This window comes from Corvus brachyrhynchos, unplaced genomic scaffold, assembly GCF_000691975.1.
Source record: "Corvus brachyrhynchos isolate BGI_N302 unplaced genomic scaffold, ASM69197v1 scaffold346, whole genome shotgun sequence".
In the NCBI taxonomy this organism is placed as follows: Eukaryota; Metazoa; Chordata; class Aves; order Passeriformes; family Corvidae; genus Corvus; species Corvus brachyrhynchos.
Genome location: NW_008238644.1, coordinates 6,032,137 through 6,047,818, shown reverse-complemented (window position 1 = coordinate 6,047,818; position 15,682 = coordinate 6,032,137). Strand labels below are relative to the sequence as shown.

The 15,682-nt window shown below is 44.6% G+C and overlaps 1 protein-coding gene across 3 annotated transcripts in view; it reads left to right on the top strand.

The window, feature by feature from the left end:
* The window catches only part of LOC103617932 (vascular endothelial growth factor receptor kdr-like), a 122,827-nt gene extending 114,753 nt beyond the window's left edge, over positions 1 to 8,074 (top strand). For all 3 annotated transcript variants that reach the window (XM_017737571.1, XM_017737570.1, XM_008636283.2), the window contains exon 30: positions 3,048 to 8,074. In XM_017737571.1, the coding sequence (XP_017593060.1) occupies positions 3,048 to 3,252 (205 nt within the window). In that variant the 3' untranslated portion in view covers positions 3,253 to 8,074. The remainder of the gene's footprint in view (positions 1 to 3,047) is intronic.
* The last annotated feature ends 7,608 nt before the right edge of the window (positions 8,075 to 15,682 follow it).

The window sequence follows — 15,682 nt, the reverse complement described above, 5'->3', positions numbered from 1 at the left end:
AGGAATGCCAGCTTTTAATGAAATGGTTTAATTATATAAGCATTAGTAACTTGTGGAGCTGCAGAACTGTGATTAATCAAATCTAACCCCTCCAGTCAGAGAGTGTTTATTGGGGGGCTCAGGGAGAAGGTCTCTGCCTTACACAGGGCAGTCCAAGTGGCCTGGGCCATAAAGGGGCTTTTGGTGTGCCCTGGAGCCCCAAGCACCATGTCCCAGGCAAGGCTGAGCTCTGAGGGGCTGAGGCAGCTTCTGAGATGCCAAGGGCAGGTGAAAAAGGGGTGCTGCAGCCTCATCCCCTGGAGCAGCATCTGCACATGCAGAGCAGAGCCAATGTCAGTGGCAGAACCATGAAAGGGAAAAATGCAAAGCCCCTTGGAGAGCTTTCATTAGGAAATGCCTTTCGATTAAAGGAATAGCACTGGAAGTTAATTGCATTTTGGTCTGCCATTAGATAGCAAATGACACAACTTCCTTCGGACCTAATTCATCAGCTTTCTGTGCTTGGAGCAGATAGGAGATGGCAGCATTTAGGAGTCCTTCAAAGCCCAGCCTGATTTCGGCAACAGGCGGAGTTATTCCCAGATATCCGATCTCCTGACCCACGGGGCAGGAACCCAACAGGAACACTTGCTGGGAGTCTGCAGGGGGCTGAAAATTTCCCGTTGTGTGGCCAAACCAAACCCTAATAACTCAGAGACATGCAGATTTGGGGCCAAGTTCAACAGATACTTTCAAGCTTCTCCCTGTCTCCAGTGACAACTTTAATACCTGGCAAATTGGAAGCTGGAGCATCCACGGAATTGTCTGACACGAGTCAATGGAAGTGAGCAACAAAAAGAGAATTCCATAAATAAACAGTGAGGCAAAGCTGTGGTTCCTTTGCTCATGTCAGGGAAGAGTTTGTCTGGAGTTGAGCTGTGTGTGTAGAGAAGGGACAGCTGCCAAATGTCCAGGATACATAAGGAGTTTCCACTCATGTTTCTCTCTGGACAATGAGGAAAAGCTTAGTTGTGAAAGCAGAGGGCGCTACATTTTTTGTTGAAGTTCTCAGGGTTACTATTTATTTTAGGATTTCTGCTCTGCTGCTGCACAGGTTTGGTTCCAATGCCTTGTGCAGGTCTGAAAGCACAGGAACAGCAGCTTTGCTCTATAAACTGCAGAAATCATAGAACCCAATCTCATTCTAGACATGCAAGACATGGTGGCTTGGCTCTTAAAGCTCAGGTTCACTTCCCAAAGCTGGAGATGCAAACTTGCCATGGAAAGCCAGCCCAGCACACTAAAATCCCACCTAAAATCAGACAGCACATGTCCCACTGCAGCTGAGCAGAGCTGCAGCTGTCCAGTGCTCTGAACACCTGGGATCTTCCCAGAACCAGAAAAAATCCTGATTTTCTTTTTTTTTTTTCTAATATAGTGACACTGGTTCTGTCAGCCAGTGACAATACCTGCAGCTTGTGGGAAACCTGACGCTTTTGACAGGTTCCAGATTCCGAGGCAAGGGAGGAACCAGAAAAAATCCTGATTTTCTTTTTTTTTTTCTAATATAGTGACACTGGTTCTGTCAGCCAGTGACAATACCTGCAGCTTGTGGGAAACCTGACGCTTTTGACAGGTTCCAGATTCAGAGGCAAGGGAGCACAACTTGTAAAGTCCCAGCAGCAGAACCCAGCAGGGCAGATTTACCCTTTCCATCTGAAAGGAGCTGTGTGACCATCCAGCCTGCTCTCTGCTGTACCACCACAAAACAAGACACACACAGAGCTCCTGTCCTGGATCTGCTATTTTCCTATTCATGGCTTTGGCTCCCCTCCCTCCAGTTGCTGTGTCTGGCTCCTGGCTGTTGGTTTGTTCCCTGGAGCAGGAACTGGCTCTGCCTTCTTCCTAAAGCACCCCAGTGAGCCCATGAGCAGCTGCTGGGGGCTGCAGCAGTGCCAGTAAAATGAGTGTCATGAATTCTACAATTATTTGATGAACTGTTGACTATTCAGATTTGGTTTAGGGTCATTAAAACGTAACTTTATACTCCTTTAAACACACATGAAATACACACACGAAGTGCTTGGGCACTGCCTGGTTTTTAATTCTCCCAGGCACATTCAAGTCATTCTGAACTGACACTTGAGCAGTGCTGGGATAAGTCTGTGACTGAGGTTCCTTCCCAAGAGCTGCAGTTAAAGGCTCCTGAGCGAAGTGCAGCAGCTCAAAAGCCATTCTCACACTGGGATCCTGTTGAGAATCACCCCTCAATTATCCAGGCCTCTGCCAATGAATTGCTCAGATGGCAGAAACCAAGGTTGACAGAACATTATTTTTAAGGCAGCCTATGACAGAAAGAACCTTTTCTGTTCCTCAAAGTCACCTTGTGATACAAATCTTCTCAGGGTTCTCCTGCTTTTAACCCTGAGGCTGCTCCATGTGATGGAAGTTGCTCTGCCCCATGCCTCCATCACCTGGAACAAGGGAAGACAGGAGATAAAAGCAACAGCAATGCTGCAACCACTGCCCTTCACCAGCCCCTGGCTCAGGAATGTTAAAGGGCTGGGGAGTATAAAAGGGATTTTGCCCTGCACTGCCTGAGCATGTTCAATGCACACTCTTGCTTTCAGTATCAGTTTAAATTAGAGTCTGTCAGAGATTATTCAGTATTTCATCCCTTATTATGCTTCAAGAAAAGTCATAGCCTTCAGTTCTGCTTTCAGAAAAGTCAAATTTTTACTGACCTGTGTCAGAACAATGAGGGAGGATATTACTGTATGTATAGGACAGGTGCCTTTACAAGTAAGAGATCTGTAGTGCACTGAAATGTGGTGAGCTGAAAGGACAGGGCAGCAGAGCTCCTGGAATTACTCCTAAATCCATTTTTAAAACATTGAGTTATTTAAAATATCTCTCTCAGTTCCTTCATCCAGTCAGTAAAACGTCACTGTCTTGCACAGTGCCATAGAGGTAAATTGACATTTTTATATATTTACTTTTTAAAGACATAATTTTGCCCAATAATTACGGAGCCAGGGTGGATACATCCCAATGTTTGTTCCCAACAGGCGGAGAGCTGTGAGCAGGAGCAAGGAATCCATCCTATCTGACCACGAGACAGTCAAGTACCAGCCAGCAGTGCAGGTGGAAGAGGACACCATGGACTTCCCCCTGGAAGACTCTGTCCTGCTCCCTATGGATCCCAACCTGGAATGCCACAGCCCTCCTCCGGATTACAACTCCGTCATCCACTACTCGGCCCCCCCAGTGTAACCAGTGCCCCCAGCACAGGTTGCACCTCAGCCTTGCCAGGTTCTCCTGTGCCTCTGGGGAGCCTGGGTAAAACAGAAGGGAATTCTGCCAGGATAATGCTTCACTTGTTTCTTCTGGCACATCTCGGATGTGATTAGAAACAATTTAAGGGCATCTTCTCTCTTCTCTTTAAAGGCCTATTGCAAGATCTGCAGTGAATTAATGACATTCTGTCTGTCAGAGTCACAGTAGGAGCTGTAACCCTGAACTGCTGCCACTCCTTGCCCCTGGCTGGGGCTGCTCATTGGCGCTGGCAGATCCAGAGGTTCCTGCATTCGCACTTCACTCCATCAGGGTCATGCCAAGCTGGTTGGGAACACAAGATTCAAGCTCCTGGCCCTGCACACATCCTGCAGGGACTGGTTAGGATATTTTGAAATCCAAGATATTTTGGTTGCAATTTGGATTTAATAATTTCCACTGCCCAGAGGATACACTCCTAAAGATGGTATGGCCCAAAGCAAGCTGGGAGTACCTGTGTGCCTGCTCTGTTGGGCCAGCAGGACACACAGTGTGGTTAAATCTGATCCCCTGGGCTTCCCCCTTGTTCAAACAGCAGTTTATTCAGCAGACATGCAATAGGGAACCTTGCTGGAGATGCATCTGTGATGGTTGCAAGACAAAATCACTGCCTTAAATAAGAACCTTCTTAACTCAAACAGAATTTCCCGGCTGACATGCACACGTTTGCTTAAATGTGCAGAAAACTCTCATTACCAGCACGAGAGTTACACAAAAACTCACACACACCCTTGAGGCACCAGCAGGGCAGCAGCATTTTTATGTTTCCTTTCTGCACACAGGCTATTTACTAAAGCAACACACAAAAAAAGCATTTCCTCTGGATTCTGTGGTGGGTGCCCAAGGGTTTGACCCTGGTGATACTGGCCCGTGCTAAGCAAGCCCATGTGACACGCATTTATCTCTGACTGTCTTGCCAAGGTACATACTGGTATCACATTCAAATCCCTTCCTGGGGTCAGGGTAATTCAAAGCTTTTGTTGCAGCAGGACTGAAAGGATCACAAATTCTCACATGTGAGAGATTCATGGGAAAGCTCTCCAGGCTGCAAGTAGAAAAAGCCAGGACGAGCAAGACGTTCATTGGCAGCGAGGGCTGTAACCTCCTGAGTTACAAACTGACCTATAAGTGGCTCCCTGTGCAGTTTCCTCCAAGCTCTGCACAGCCCTTCCCTTTCCTTCCTTGATTTGACTTCTTCAGCGGAAAAAGAATTTTTCTTCATGATTCAGACTAGAGGGGGATGAAATCCAACCCTTGCAAAATGATGATGTTACCTTGGCAAAGACAGCTGCACACCCTCGCAGCAGCGAAGGAAGCTTTTCTGGATGAGTGCTTGCAGTGGGCTACGCTGGAGGAATCACAAACAAGCCTCAGGTATTATCAAAGGGGAAAACAAATCTCCAAACCCCACACCACGTTAACTGTGAATGCTCAAGCATCTGAAGGATGGGTTCTGGGAACTGCACTGCTCCTTCTCCTTGACTTCAAAGTCACTTATTAATCACCTGCAGTCCCTCCAGAGCCCCCTGCTCATAGTGCACCTGTAGATAGGTGTGGGCTGTAGTTGCTTTATGGTCATTTTGCACTGCTTTGTATTTTAGTACCTATGTATTAAGTAGAGCTGGTCATAGAAGAGAAGAAACTACTGGGAAAGAATTCTGATGAGCCCCAGAAAGCTCATTGGATCCGTTTTTCATCAAACACTTATTAGTTACCTATAGTTCTGATCAAGTAATCAATCAGTTCTTGTGGAAATAAATTATTGATGAGGCAAAGGAGAAGCAGGTGCAGACAGTGTGTGTGGCTCTGCTGTCGATGGCATCAGCTGGCTACTCAGTTGGCCTCAGTTTGTTACTGCACCTTGAGCTGGAGGGTGAGAAAAGGGCGCTGAAAAACCTTCACTTATGAACTTGGAAATGTAGGAACAAAACCTGCACGTGTGCTCTGTGCTTTGTGGAAGAATGGGGAACTCTGCTGGGTGAGCTGAGCACATGGCCTCCCCCTCTCTGAAGGATGAGCTGCAGGGGTTTCTCCGAGGAGCGCGTTTGGGGAGCAGAGCCCAGCGGACTGTGGGGAGCCAGGGCCCTTCTGGCTCTCAGTAACAAACATCAGTCTTTCTGTGCCACCTGAGGTGGTGAAACAGGGCACAGGCTCGAGATGTTTAAACCCCTGGTTGCACTGACAGCCCCCAAATCTGAGGGCTCCTCTGCAGTGGCAGAATCGAGAATGTCCTGAGCAGATCCGAGTGTCCAGCAATGGAAGGGACTGACTGATGTTTGGGCAGCTGTTTCCAATGTTTATTTTGAGTGGAAGATATTTTCCTCCTTATAGTAAATGTAACAAGCAAAAGTATTGCCTGAAAAGTATTATTGAACATATTTTCTATTTTATTTACTAATATTTTGTTTGTCCTTCTCTCGCCTCCCTTAATTTAATTATTGTTCTCTTCTTCCAACGATGTATATAGTGTACCCCCTAGCAACAAATATAGTGATTCATTTATATGGTCAAATTTGTAACATTTTAGTCTAAAGAGAAAGAGATACCCACATGTAACAGAGTTAAGTATTGTACTAAACATTTCACTAATGCTTGCAGGCCAGGCTCCAGTTTACAGTGCCCCACTAGTGCCACGGCACAGCAGGTCTCTTGGCTGTGTCCCTCTGCCTCTCACTTACTCTCCTCGTTATTTAGTTTCAGTTAGGAAACAGGAATCTGGAAGAATTTGGCAGGTTTATCTCGTTCCTGGAAGTGTCACCATGTGCAGCTCATGTTAAAGGTGAGGGATTTCCACTGCCTGGGTTTTAATTGGAGGCTGGTGGATTGGCTAGAGGATCAGAAGGGGTAAACTGTTTAAATGATGTGATGTTTATTATTTTTTCAGACGTCTCAGGGATTCTTACTCAACTCCTGTCTGCCAGCTGCTTTCTCTAACCTGAGCTCAGTGGGATCTGTATTAATATGAACCTTCGTTTCCTTTGTTTGGTGCTCCCTCCTACTGGTTTTGTGCTCTTGGAAGCCCAGAGAATCGGGGCAGAGGAGCTCAGAGCTCTCCATGGAATTGTGTTGCCTCCTCTCCATCACCTCCCACTTAGGTGTCCAAGTGCCTTCACCTGCATGTCCAGGCTGGTGTTTGTAACAATCTCCTGTCTCCTATTTTCTCTGCTTTTCATCTGTTTCTTGATATTTGCCCTCCCAGTCCCTTTGGATTGCTTTGCTCTGCCTTTTCCTTAAGATCAGGTGTAGGATGGTTTGACTGCTGTTTAACCTGTGCTTGCAGGGGCTGAACTAGATAACCTAAAGCGTTTTTCACATTCAATACTCACTATATAGCCATGGAAAACTAGTTTATATTAGTTTGTCTGGAAGTCTCTTTGTGTCCTTCCCTGAAAAGGAGAAGCTTTTTAATCTACTGATTTTTCAATATTGGTGTCTGGAGCAAAATGAAGGCTGGTGACTGTGTGAATCTGATCTTTCCCAGCATCCTTTCCTCAAACAATGAGGTTTCTGCAAGGTTCTCCCAAGTTATCCTCACAAGAAAGGGGTTCCAGGCAGGATGCTGAGCCCACAGTATCCTCTTGGGATATCAAGGAATTCAGATAAAACTCAAAGTCTGAGTAATGGTGTTAAACAAACCCCTGACTGCTGCAGGTGAACACATTTAGGGCTCCTGCAGACCCCAGCTGCTCTGCTTGACATCCACTGACACAAACCCTCTCTCCAGTCACCTGCTTGGCAAATGACCAGGATAGCCCAGAGTATCCAGGTGTTTCTCTCATTGGATTTGCTCTCCTGTACACTGCAGGTGTACTGGAACTGGCCAGGCAACCACTTGTGATTTATCTCCTCACTGATCCTTCACGTCCTGTCTCACTTTGCAGATTCCATCTGGCCTCTCCCAGCTCTGGGGATGTGGGCTGGGCTCCAGGATCCCTAAATCCCACCAGCACCAACTGGGCACACCAGGAGCTGTTTGCAAGCAAATAGCTACAGGGCAAGATAAGCGTTATCAGGTTCCCCTGAATGCAGGAGTTGCTCAGGATCAGTATCATACTCACAGATCAGCCTGGAGTTTTTTCTTATCATACAGTAAATAAAAACCACAAAAGGCAGCAATAATTCTTTTCTCCTTCCCTGAAAATGCAATGGCCAAATGCTGGGATCCATTTTCCTGGGTTTTTGCTACATCACAAAAGAACAGAAAGAATTTTGCCAAAGTCATGGCACCAGCACCATCTTGCACAAGTAAAATTCAGGGAGGAGTTTGGGATTTGACCCTCTCAGGAGTCAGGCAGTGTACAGGGGACTGTGGAAGTGTTGTGCCCAAGCACTGGGTGGTTTGTTTGACATTGTTATTTCCATATTTTGTGAATATAGAATGGGAAGCTTGGCCTGGGTCAGTTGGGACCACAAGGGTTACAGGGAGACCAGTGTGGGATGCACTGAGCAGCATCCTGTTCTCCTGGTAGTACTCAATTCATTTTTCCTTAGACCTTGAGTTGTCAAAGCAGCCACTGAAAACTGGGAAAAAACCAGTAACTTGGGACCTACAGAAATAAACTAAGGAAAACTGGGAAAAGCCAGGAACTTGGGACTTACAGAAATAAACCAAGAGCCATGTTCAAACCACCAAGGAATGTTTGTCTGCCATGTTCCTGTCTGTCTGAAGAATGTATGCACTGAAAACAATGCTTTCTTATGTAGTCAAAAATTGTACTGTATCTATTAACCAAAAAAATAAAAAGATTCTATATTTATACAGCCCAGGGCTCCTTTGTGTCATCTCTTGGTTTGAAAAGCATTGTCCTTGGAGCAGAATAAAAATAAATAATGCAACAGTTTTGAGAGATTTTTACAAGGCATAGATCTCATCCAAATTTCTACAGGGGGTTCCAAAGTCAGGACAGAGGCTGCCATGCTCTCCCTGCTCAGAGGGAACTGCCCACTGCGTTTGCTTAAAAGATTCACAGACCTCCAAAAAAAATGGGCAATTTGCTGGAGAAATGCACCAAACCAGCTGCTGCCAAGAACAGCCCATGGAGCACAGACATTGTGTCTGGTTACTTCTAAAATATCTCAATAAGTGGGACTGAGAGAAAAGAGAGAATCACAATTCTGCCTTCTAAGGACAGCCCATGGTCACCAAAGCGTGGAAGTACAGAAGTCTGTGAAGATAATCTGCAGAGCATGAGGGCATTTGGGACTTGTTCAGCCTCAAAATTCCAGAAATTGTGTTGGATTTGGCTTGCCATACTATTCTAAAAAGAACACAATTAAATAAATACTACCCAATATGTTACTGAATTCTCTTTAGAATAAACTCTGCGCTGTTGAAATACAGAATATTCCATGCTCTCCTTTTGTAGTGAAGGTTTAACATTCAGAATGCCAAAGGAAAAAATCTCCCAGCTCCATCCAAGTGCAGCAGACCTGCTGCCATTTTCCTCACCAGCTGGCTGGTTTTTCTGGAATACCATTCCCCATTCCCCTTTCCACTTTGCTGGCACAGCGGGTAACTACCAGCAGAAAAAAAAAAAAAGATTTTTATTTTACAGACTGACAAATACCAGTTTCTACTCATGGCTTAGGTATTAGGAAAGAGAAAAAAGAAGTGTGTTAGAGTTTCAGAGCCATTCTTCCATTAGCAGCCTTAAAAGTTATTGGGCTGTGTATTTTGCCAGTCACATTAAAAACTATGAAGCACTCAAGTCACTTCAAACATTTTAGCTTCTCTTCATTCCCTGTTCCAAACAGTCCTAGAAATAAGTGTCTAAATTATACATGTCATTTGAAATGCAGCAATCTCCTTTCATCCCCATAATGAGCAGGAACATTCTTCTCTGTAAACTAAAGAATGTTTTAGTTCCTTGTATAAGGCATGAGTCACCGCCAGCTCTGCGCTGCGGATCCGCCTTCCCGCCGAAGCAACGGATTAAAGAGGGGAAGCAAAATATACAAAATTAACTCTGATTTGCTTTTAGCACTAAATGTGAATTATTAATCACATCCAGCTTGAGTTCCACTTGTGGAAGGGACCCTTGTTATGGCAAGGCTCAGAAAGGAATTTGTGGAAAACGGACAACATTGGGAATGCAGAAATGGAAGCTTTGCTCTTAGGTCTCGGTCAGGAGATGTAATTTCTCCATCCCTTACTTTTGCTGGATGGGATGGAAAAGATTTTTGGTTTTATAGCAGCAGCACATAGAGAGGCCAGATCAGAAAATCTCAGCCTAAAGGATCGAAGCTTGGCGGCTTTGGGTGATAAGAATCCCAGGAGAAAATAAGGACTAGCAGGAGAAAGGATTAAGATAAACAGATTTGGTAGTGGTGACATTAGACAGCTGAGAAGGGAATCCAGCTGATTTCCAGTCAAGTCCTTTTTCCTTCCTCCCATACTCAGACTTCACTTGAGAGGGTTTATAAAGTGCAAAGGTTTAGAAAGAGTAGAAAATGCTGTTCATTCTCAGTGCTTTGGACACACTGAGGCCACAAGCAGTAGATGATAACGTTGTGGCAGAACCTTCCGGTATCCCACAGCTTCCAGAGGCTCCCAGCACACATTCCATGGCCAGTTTTGGTGGCACACAGAAAGTCTCTTGCTGCCTACACTGGGATGAGCTGGCTTTGTGTGGAGAGTGGGAGAAGCCCCACAAGGGCCATAAAATAACCATTCTTTTGTCAGCACAGTCAGTGATGAGTGGCAGTTGTTCCTACAGCCTGATGAGATTCATGAAAACTCTGAGAGGAGAAACTGCTCTCTCTAAACTCCTCCAGGGGCTCAGGAGCCAGAGCTCAGGGAATCACAGCTGTGGCAGCTCACTTCACCTCTCTGCAGGTGCACTGAGGCACAAAGTGAGACCTGTCTGTTCCTCTCATCTCTGCAGTCACTGAGGACTTTACTCCACATCTGCTCTGACCACAAGGGCAGAGTAACATGGTTTCTAAATAATCCTGGTCCAGATTTCCTCAAGGAGCCTTTCAGAGAGGGCTGTGGCTCCCAGGAAGTAACAGGACTGAAGCTGTCATAATATCAAATGCCAAATGTCAGGATAATGAAATAAATTAGGAGAGCCTCCCATATTCTTCCTAAGAGTTTGTCACTCATGATGCTCACCCTGAGTACGTGATCCACACAGAACCCCTGGGGCTGATTCCAGCCTCTTCTTCACTGAGCAGAAATAACACCCAGTAAAGAAGAAGTATTTCCTCTGAGCTTTAAAATGTTCACCTTCGGGATACAGAGATTATTCCTCAGAATGTGAGTTGACCACAGAGGAGATAAAGAGATGGAGTTATTCTGTCAGCTCTTCCAAGCCCTGTGAGCACGTGGAAGGAGCTTTGGTTGAAGTGAGAACCTACAATACTCTGTGAAAAATGAGTAATGCTTGTAAACCCAGTGTAGGAAAGGGCAGGAATAGATGTCCACAGGGTGCTCTCTTGGCTAACTCCATGGTAAGGATACTACAGGATTAAGCCCATCTCTTGCATACTTTTAGGGCAAACTGCAGCTCTACAGGTGCTTTAGTCAGTTCAGTGATTTCACTCAGAGTGATCTGGCCCATCCAAACAAAGGCAAAAATACTCTTTCAAATATTAAGAGTGACATTAGGAACCTTATGACATTCACTGAGGACAAATCCTGCACTTGAGAAGGACTAAACCCTCTCTGTGACACATTTTGGGGCTTACTGCAGGGCCAGACCCTGCTCTGTGCAGGGGGGTTGAGTTCAGACCCCTTGAGGTCCCTTCCAGCCAAGCCTGAGTCGTTGTTTTATCCCAGCATGCAGTGAAATCACCAGGATAACCCCCAAGCCACACAGGCCCGGCCTTTCCAAACGGTAGAGATGGGGTTGGTGACTCACCTGGAGCCTCCCAGAGCTCTGGGAATAGTGGAAAGTGGAGTCTGCTAATAATGAATGACTTTTTTGTCTGCATCCAGACAAAAGATGATGTCACATAGCGAAGCAAAACGAAACAAATGACATTCTTCTTGTGTAAAAACAAGCCTGAGTTGGCTTTTCTAAGAAAACTCCCAGGCAATTTTATCTCACAGCTTCATAGAGACTTTTGTGCCTTTTGTTTTTCCCTCCTGCTCCTCTGCTTCGCTTGTCAGACAACAAACAGCACTCAGTGTTGTCTCATTGCAGAATTGATGCATTTATCACACCTAAATAGTGATATTAGACATTAGCTAATCATGTCCACTCTATTAATTGTGAACTGTCCATTTCCTGGATCTCTTTCAGGGACAAGATTCATAATGCCATGATCCTCTGGAAAGTCCAGTCTCCAAAATCACATCAAATTTCTGAAATCATTATAGAAAGTTTTTTAAAACCTGAGTCTTCTCCTTTGCAGATGAAGCAGGAATTTTTCTCTCTGATGTCATGTGGGGGAAAGAGGCCCAAGCACCTGTCAGTAACACACTGATCCTTGTCTGAGTCAGACATGATGAGTGTTTCTCCTTTTACCACAGCTTTTTCTGCTCACAGTTGTTACTGTGAAAACTTTGTGATGTCTGCCTTTTCCCTCTTGTCTTTCTTTCTTCCCCTGTAACACTGTTAAACAAAAGTTCAAACCTGACAGCAGGCAGGATCAAAGAGACCAGGAGCATAATGAAGTCCTTGTTTTGCCACTGAAGAAAACTCATCCCTGGAACTCCCACATGTAGGGCTGTGCCTTCTGCCCTTCCAGGAGGAGCAATATTAGCATGACTTTTTAAAGCTAGGACTACACACTTAGTGATCCTCAGGGCCAACAGAACAAACCTGGCATCTCTGGACACTCATCTTGGAGCAGCAGTTGTTATTTTTAAACTGGACCATTGTCACAGTGAATTCCTCAAAATCCCAAAGGTTAATTTGTTTTTCATAACTTGCGTTAAAAAAAACCCAAACCAAAACAAAAACAGAAAAAAAAAACCCCAAACCAACAACCAACCAAGAACTTTATTATTTTCTGGGAGAGTTTTGACCTTTTATTCATGTATATTTTTCAAAGCCAGCCTTGCACTGTTTACGCCCCAAGCTAGAATGTCACAAGCCATCTTAGCAGGGAGCAGAACCACAAAGACAAGCGGGGTAAGGCAAGGAGAGCAGGTGGAAGGGGGTGAGAATCAGCAATGTGGGGTTCAAGGTAATGGGTTCCTTAATCTTGTCTGCTGAAACATCTGGGATGGACGGGATTGCATTCCTCTCTTTCCCCAAAGCCTCTGAAACAAGCACCAAACGCCCCTACTGACACAACATCAAGATGAAAGTGTGACACGACTTTACATGAGAGAAGGACAGGAGGGTGGAGTGGAGCCAAACCGTCATCTCCCCAAGCACTGAAAGAGCTGGATCCAAATCTGCCCATCACAAACCACTCCTTGCCTGGGTGATGGATTGTTTCTGAATCCAAACTGCACTGGAGGTTACAGCAGCAATTCCTCCTCTGTCAGGATGACTCATGGCCAGCTCAGACACTGAGACCTATTGACTCAGCATCCCTCCTCTGCTGAATGAGATTTTCCTGTGCTGATGAAACACTCTTCGGCCTCGATGTTAATATTTGAATCTGTGAGATCCCAGATGCCTTCAGGATGTTGTAATAAATGGGATGTGCCAACAGATTGCAAAGGAAAGTGAGGCTGTCTTCTTCTTCTTTGCATTTGGACCATTATTTCCTTCCAGGAAGGAAAAGGCAGGAACTGAGGAGAAAAAAGGTGCTGTTCTTCAGGAGGTGTTCTGGAGCTGGCCATGGTGCATTGCTTCTCTCTGCTCTGGGAGTACAGACCTGCATCTTACTGGGGCCAGGTCCTGCATCAAATCTCCTTAAAGAGCCACAGAGAAGCACTGATCCCGCAGCTCTGTGTCCCTGAGAGCCAACATTCATCTCAGTCAAGGGAAGAAAGAAAATTCCCAGCTGACAAGAGAAAACCAGATTCCAGATGTACCCAGGAATAAATCTGACCTAGTCAAAATACAGGCAGAAGTTTTCTCTGGACTTGAGTAGATCGCAGCTCTCTGAAGAAAAAAATGTACTGTAGTGCTGCCCTAAATCATGCCCAGTAATTCCCTCCTCCTAACATTATCCCAAGGGTGGTACAATTAACAGTAATCTATTTATTAATAGAGTTCATTCAGTACACAGGTGTCAGGGAGGTCTTTATTTCAGCAAGACTAACACCCATCTGTTTTTCTGGTTTAACCCCATTCAGTAAAGAGCAATATTTTAATGGGCTTAAACACTAACTACTCACTGAGTAGTTTGTGAGTAAAGAGAAGTGCAACAGTCTGCACACCCTGTTCATGCTGCCCTACTCCAGCCTGATACAATGGGAAAAGATCTGAAAAGGGAGAGTCCTCCTGGGAGCTGGAAAATCCATGCAAGGACAGAAGGATCTCGGTGCTGTGACATTAATAAATTTTGCACCATCCAGGATTTAGTTAAGTCCCCCTGACACCCACCAGACAGAGCTGCACTGATACCTGGATTAGTGCACAGTCACATCACTTGACTCCCTCAGATTCAGTGCACAATTTGTCCTTCAGAAAATTCCCCCCTTTCCTGGTTCCATGCAAAGTGCCCCAAACGGTGCTGTGGAAGATGGGTCTTCATCTGGTAATCCATCATTACCATGGATTTAGCCATCTTCTTTTCTGCAGGGAAATCCACAAACAGCTCCCACAAAGGCAGCAAACCAAAGCAGCCCATCAGACCACAGCCTGGCTTTCGAGTTTTTCATTATTTTAGTTCCCCACTCTATTTGGAGGCTGGGAAATTTAGGAAATTCAAACCAAATTACAGTGTTGGGAAGCACATTCAATTTTCTTTAAAGGCAGACAAAGGCTGCAAAACATTCTGTGAGCACAGCACGAGTTATCTCAAAAAATATGAAAAATGCCAATAAAGGACAGCATCAATCCCAAAATGGATTCATTTCTTTTTAAAGACTCTTCAATGGAAGCCTGAAATCTGGGAAGAAACACTGCATAGGCTGCATTTGCTGGGGTTTATATTCCCACACCTCAGAGTCCAGCTCATCATTCCCAGTTACTCCATTTGTGTTGGGCCCGGTCTTTGCTGTTGCTCTGGAGGGATCAGGCACATTTCTGGTTATTGTTGATAGCAAAAGATTCTCTCCTAAAAAAAACCAGGCACAGAAAAGTTTAGGAGATCAGGGCAGGTCTGGACCAAGGAGAGGCCACTCGTGGCCCAGGTGGTCTTTGGAACAGGTAAAAACCCAGCTTTCAGAATTTTTGCAGCTGGTTAATTCCTGTCCCCATCATCAAAAGTGATTGTGAAGTCATAGCAGGATGAAATTAGGGAAGTGATCCTGGAAGAAGACAATTGGAATCAGGTTGGCAAAACCAGCTCCTATTGATAGAAATTAGAAGTCCTAAACTTGAATTTTTGCCATAAGGGAAAATTCCTTTTTTTTCAGAATGATTCTTCAGAGGAAATGAGCATAAGATACATTAGAGATAAAGAAAAACTCCCATAAAAGGAAGAACTAGTATTGTACTTTTATTTTAAAATCTACGTCCTCAAAAGTGACAGGAAGCATCATATGAAACATTTCTTGTGTGAAGTTGAAAGAAAACCACTTCCCAGGAGAAGTTTGTCACATATGCCTGCAAAGAGTGCTTCTTAGGGCTCCATTTTAATGAGGGATGAAAGGGATTGCAAAGAGAGTCAATGAAATTTTAACACAGCTTCAATATTTACATTTGCTGGTGAACATAATTTGCTCACAGAGCAATTGGAAATGTTATAATGACACTTCATATTTCAATATTTTTGTTTGCCACACAGATAAGAATGTGTATACATTTGCAAAATCATTTCAATGCATCATCACTGCTTCACATGTCTTACAGGGCTGAGAAAATGTGTAGAAACTTTAAAAATCAGTAAAATATCAACTTTGATCAATTCAGAGTAGACACTACTTGTAAAGTGAGGCACTCATCTTCACAGAAAGGAGAAATTACCATAGCTCTTTCCTGGAAAAGTTATGGATTATGGGTATGGATTTATTAAATTGTTCAGACTTTTGTAGTTTTTCACATGAAAGAGCCTGTGGAGGGGAAGCTTTGCTTTGTGTTAGATGATGTCTGCAGAGGAAAAGTCCTTTAAAGAAGACTTGCAGAAGGCAAATAAGAATGTGCTGGATTTTTCGAGAAGAAGACCTTCAAATCTTGATGTTTTTAGGATTGAAAATCCATCCAGAGAATTGGATAACTGACTTTTTTTTTAGGGAAAAGTGTAAGGTTTCATCCCAGCCACTTCAGTGCACATTTAAAGGGAGAGAGAGTCCCTTTGTCACACTGCAGTTGAACTCTGCCTCTGACAAGACAGCCTCAAACCCCGCCACACAATAGCT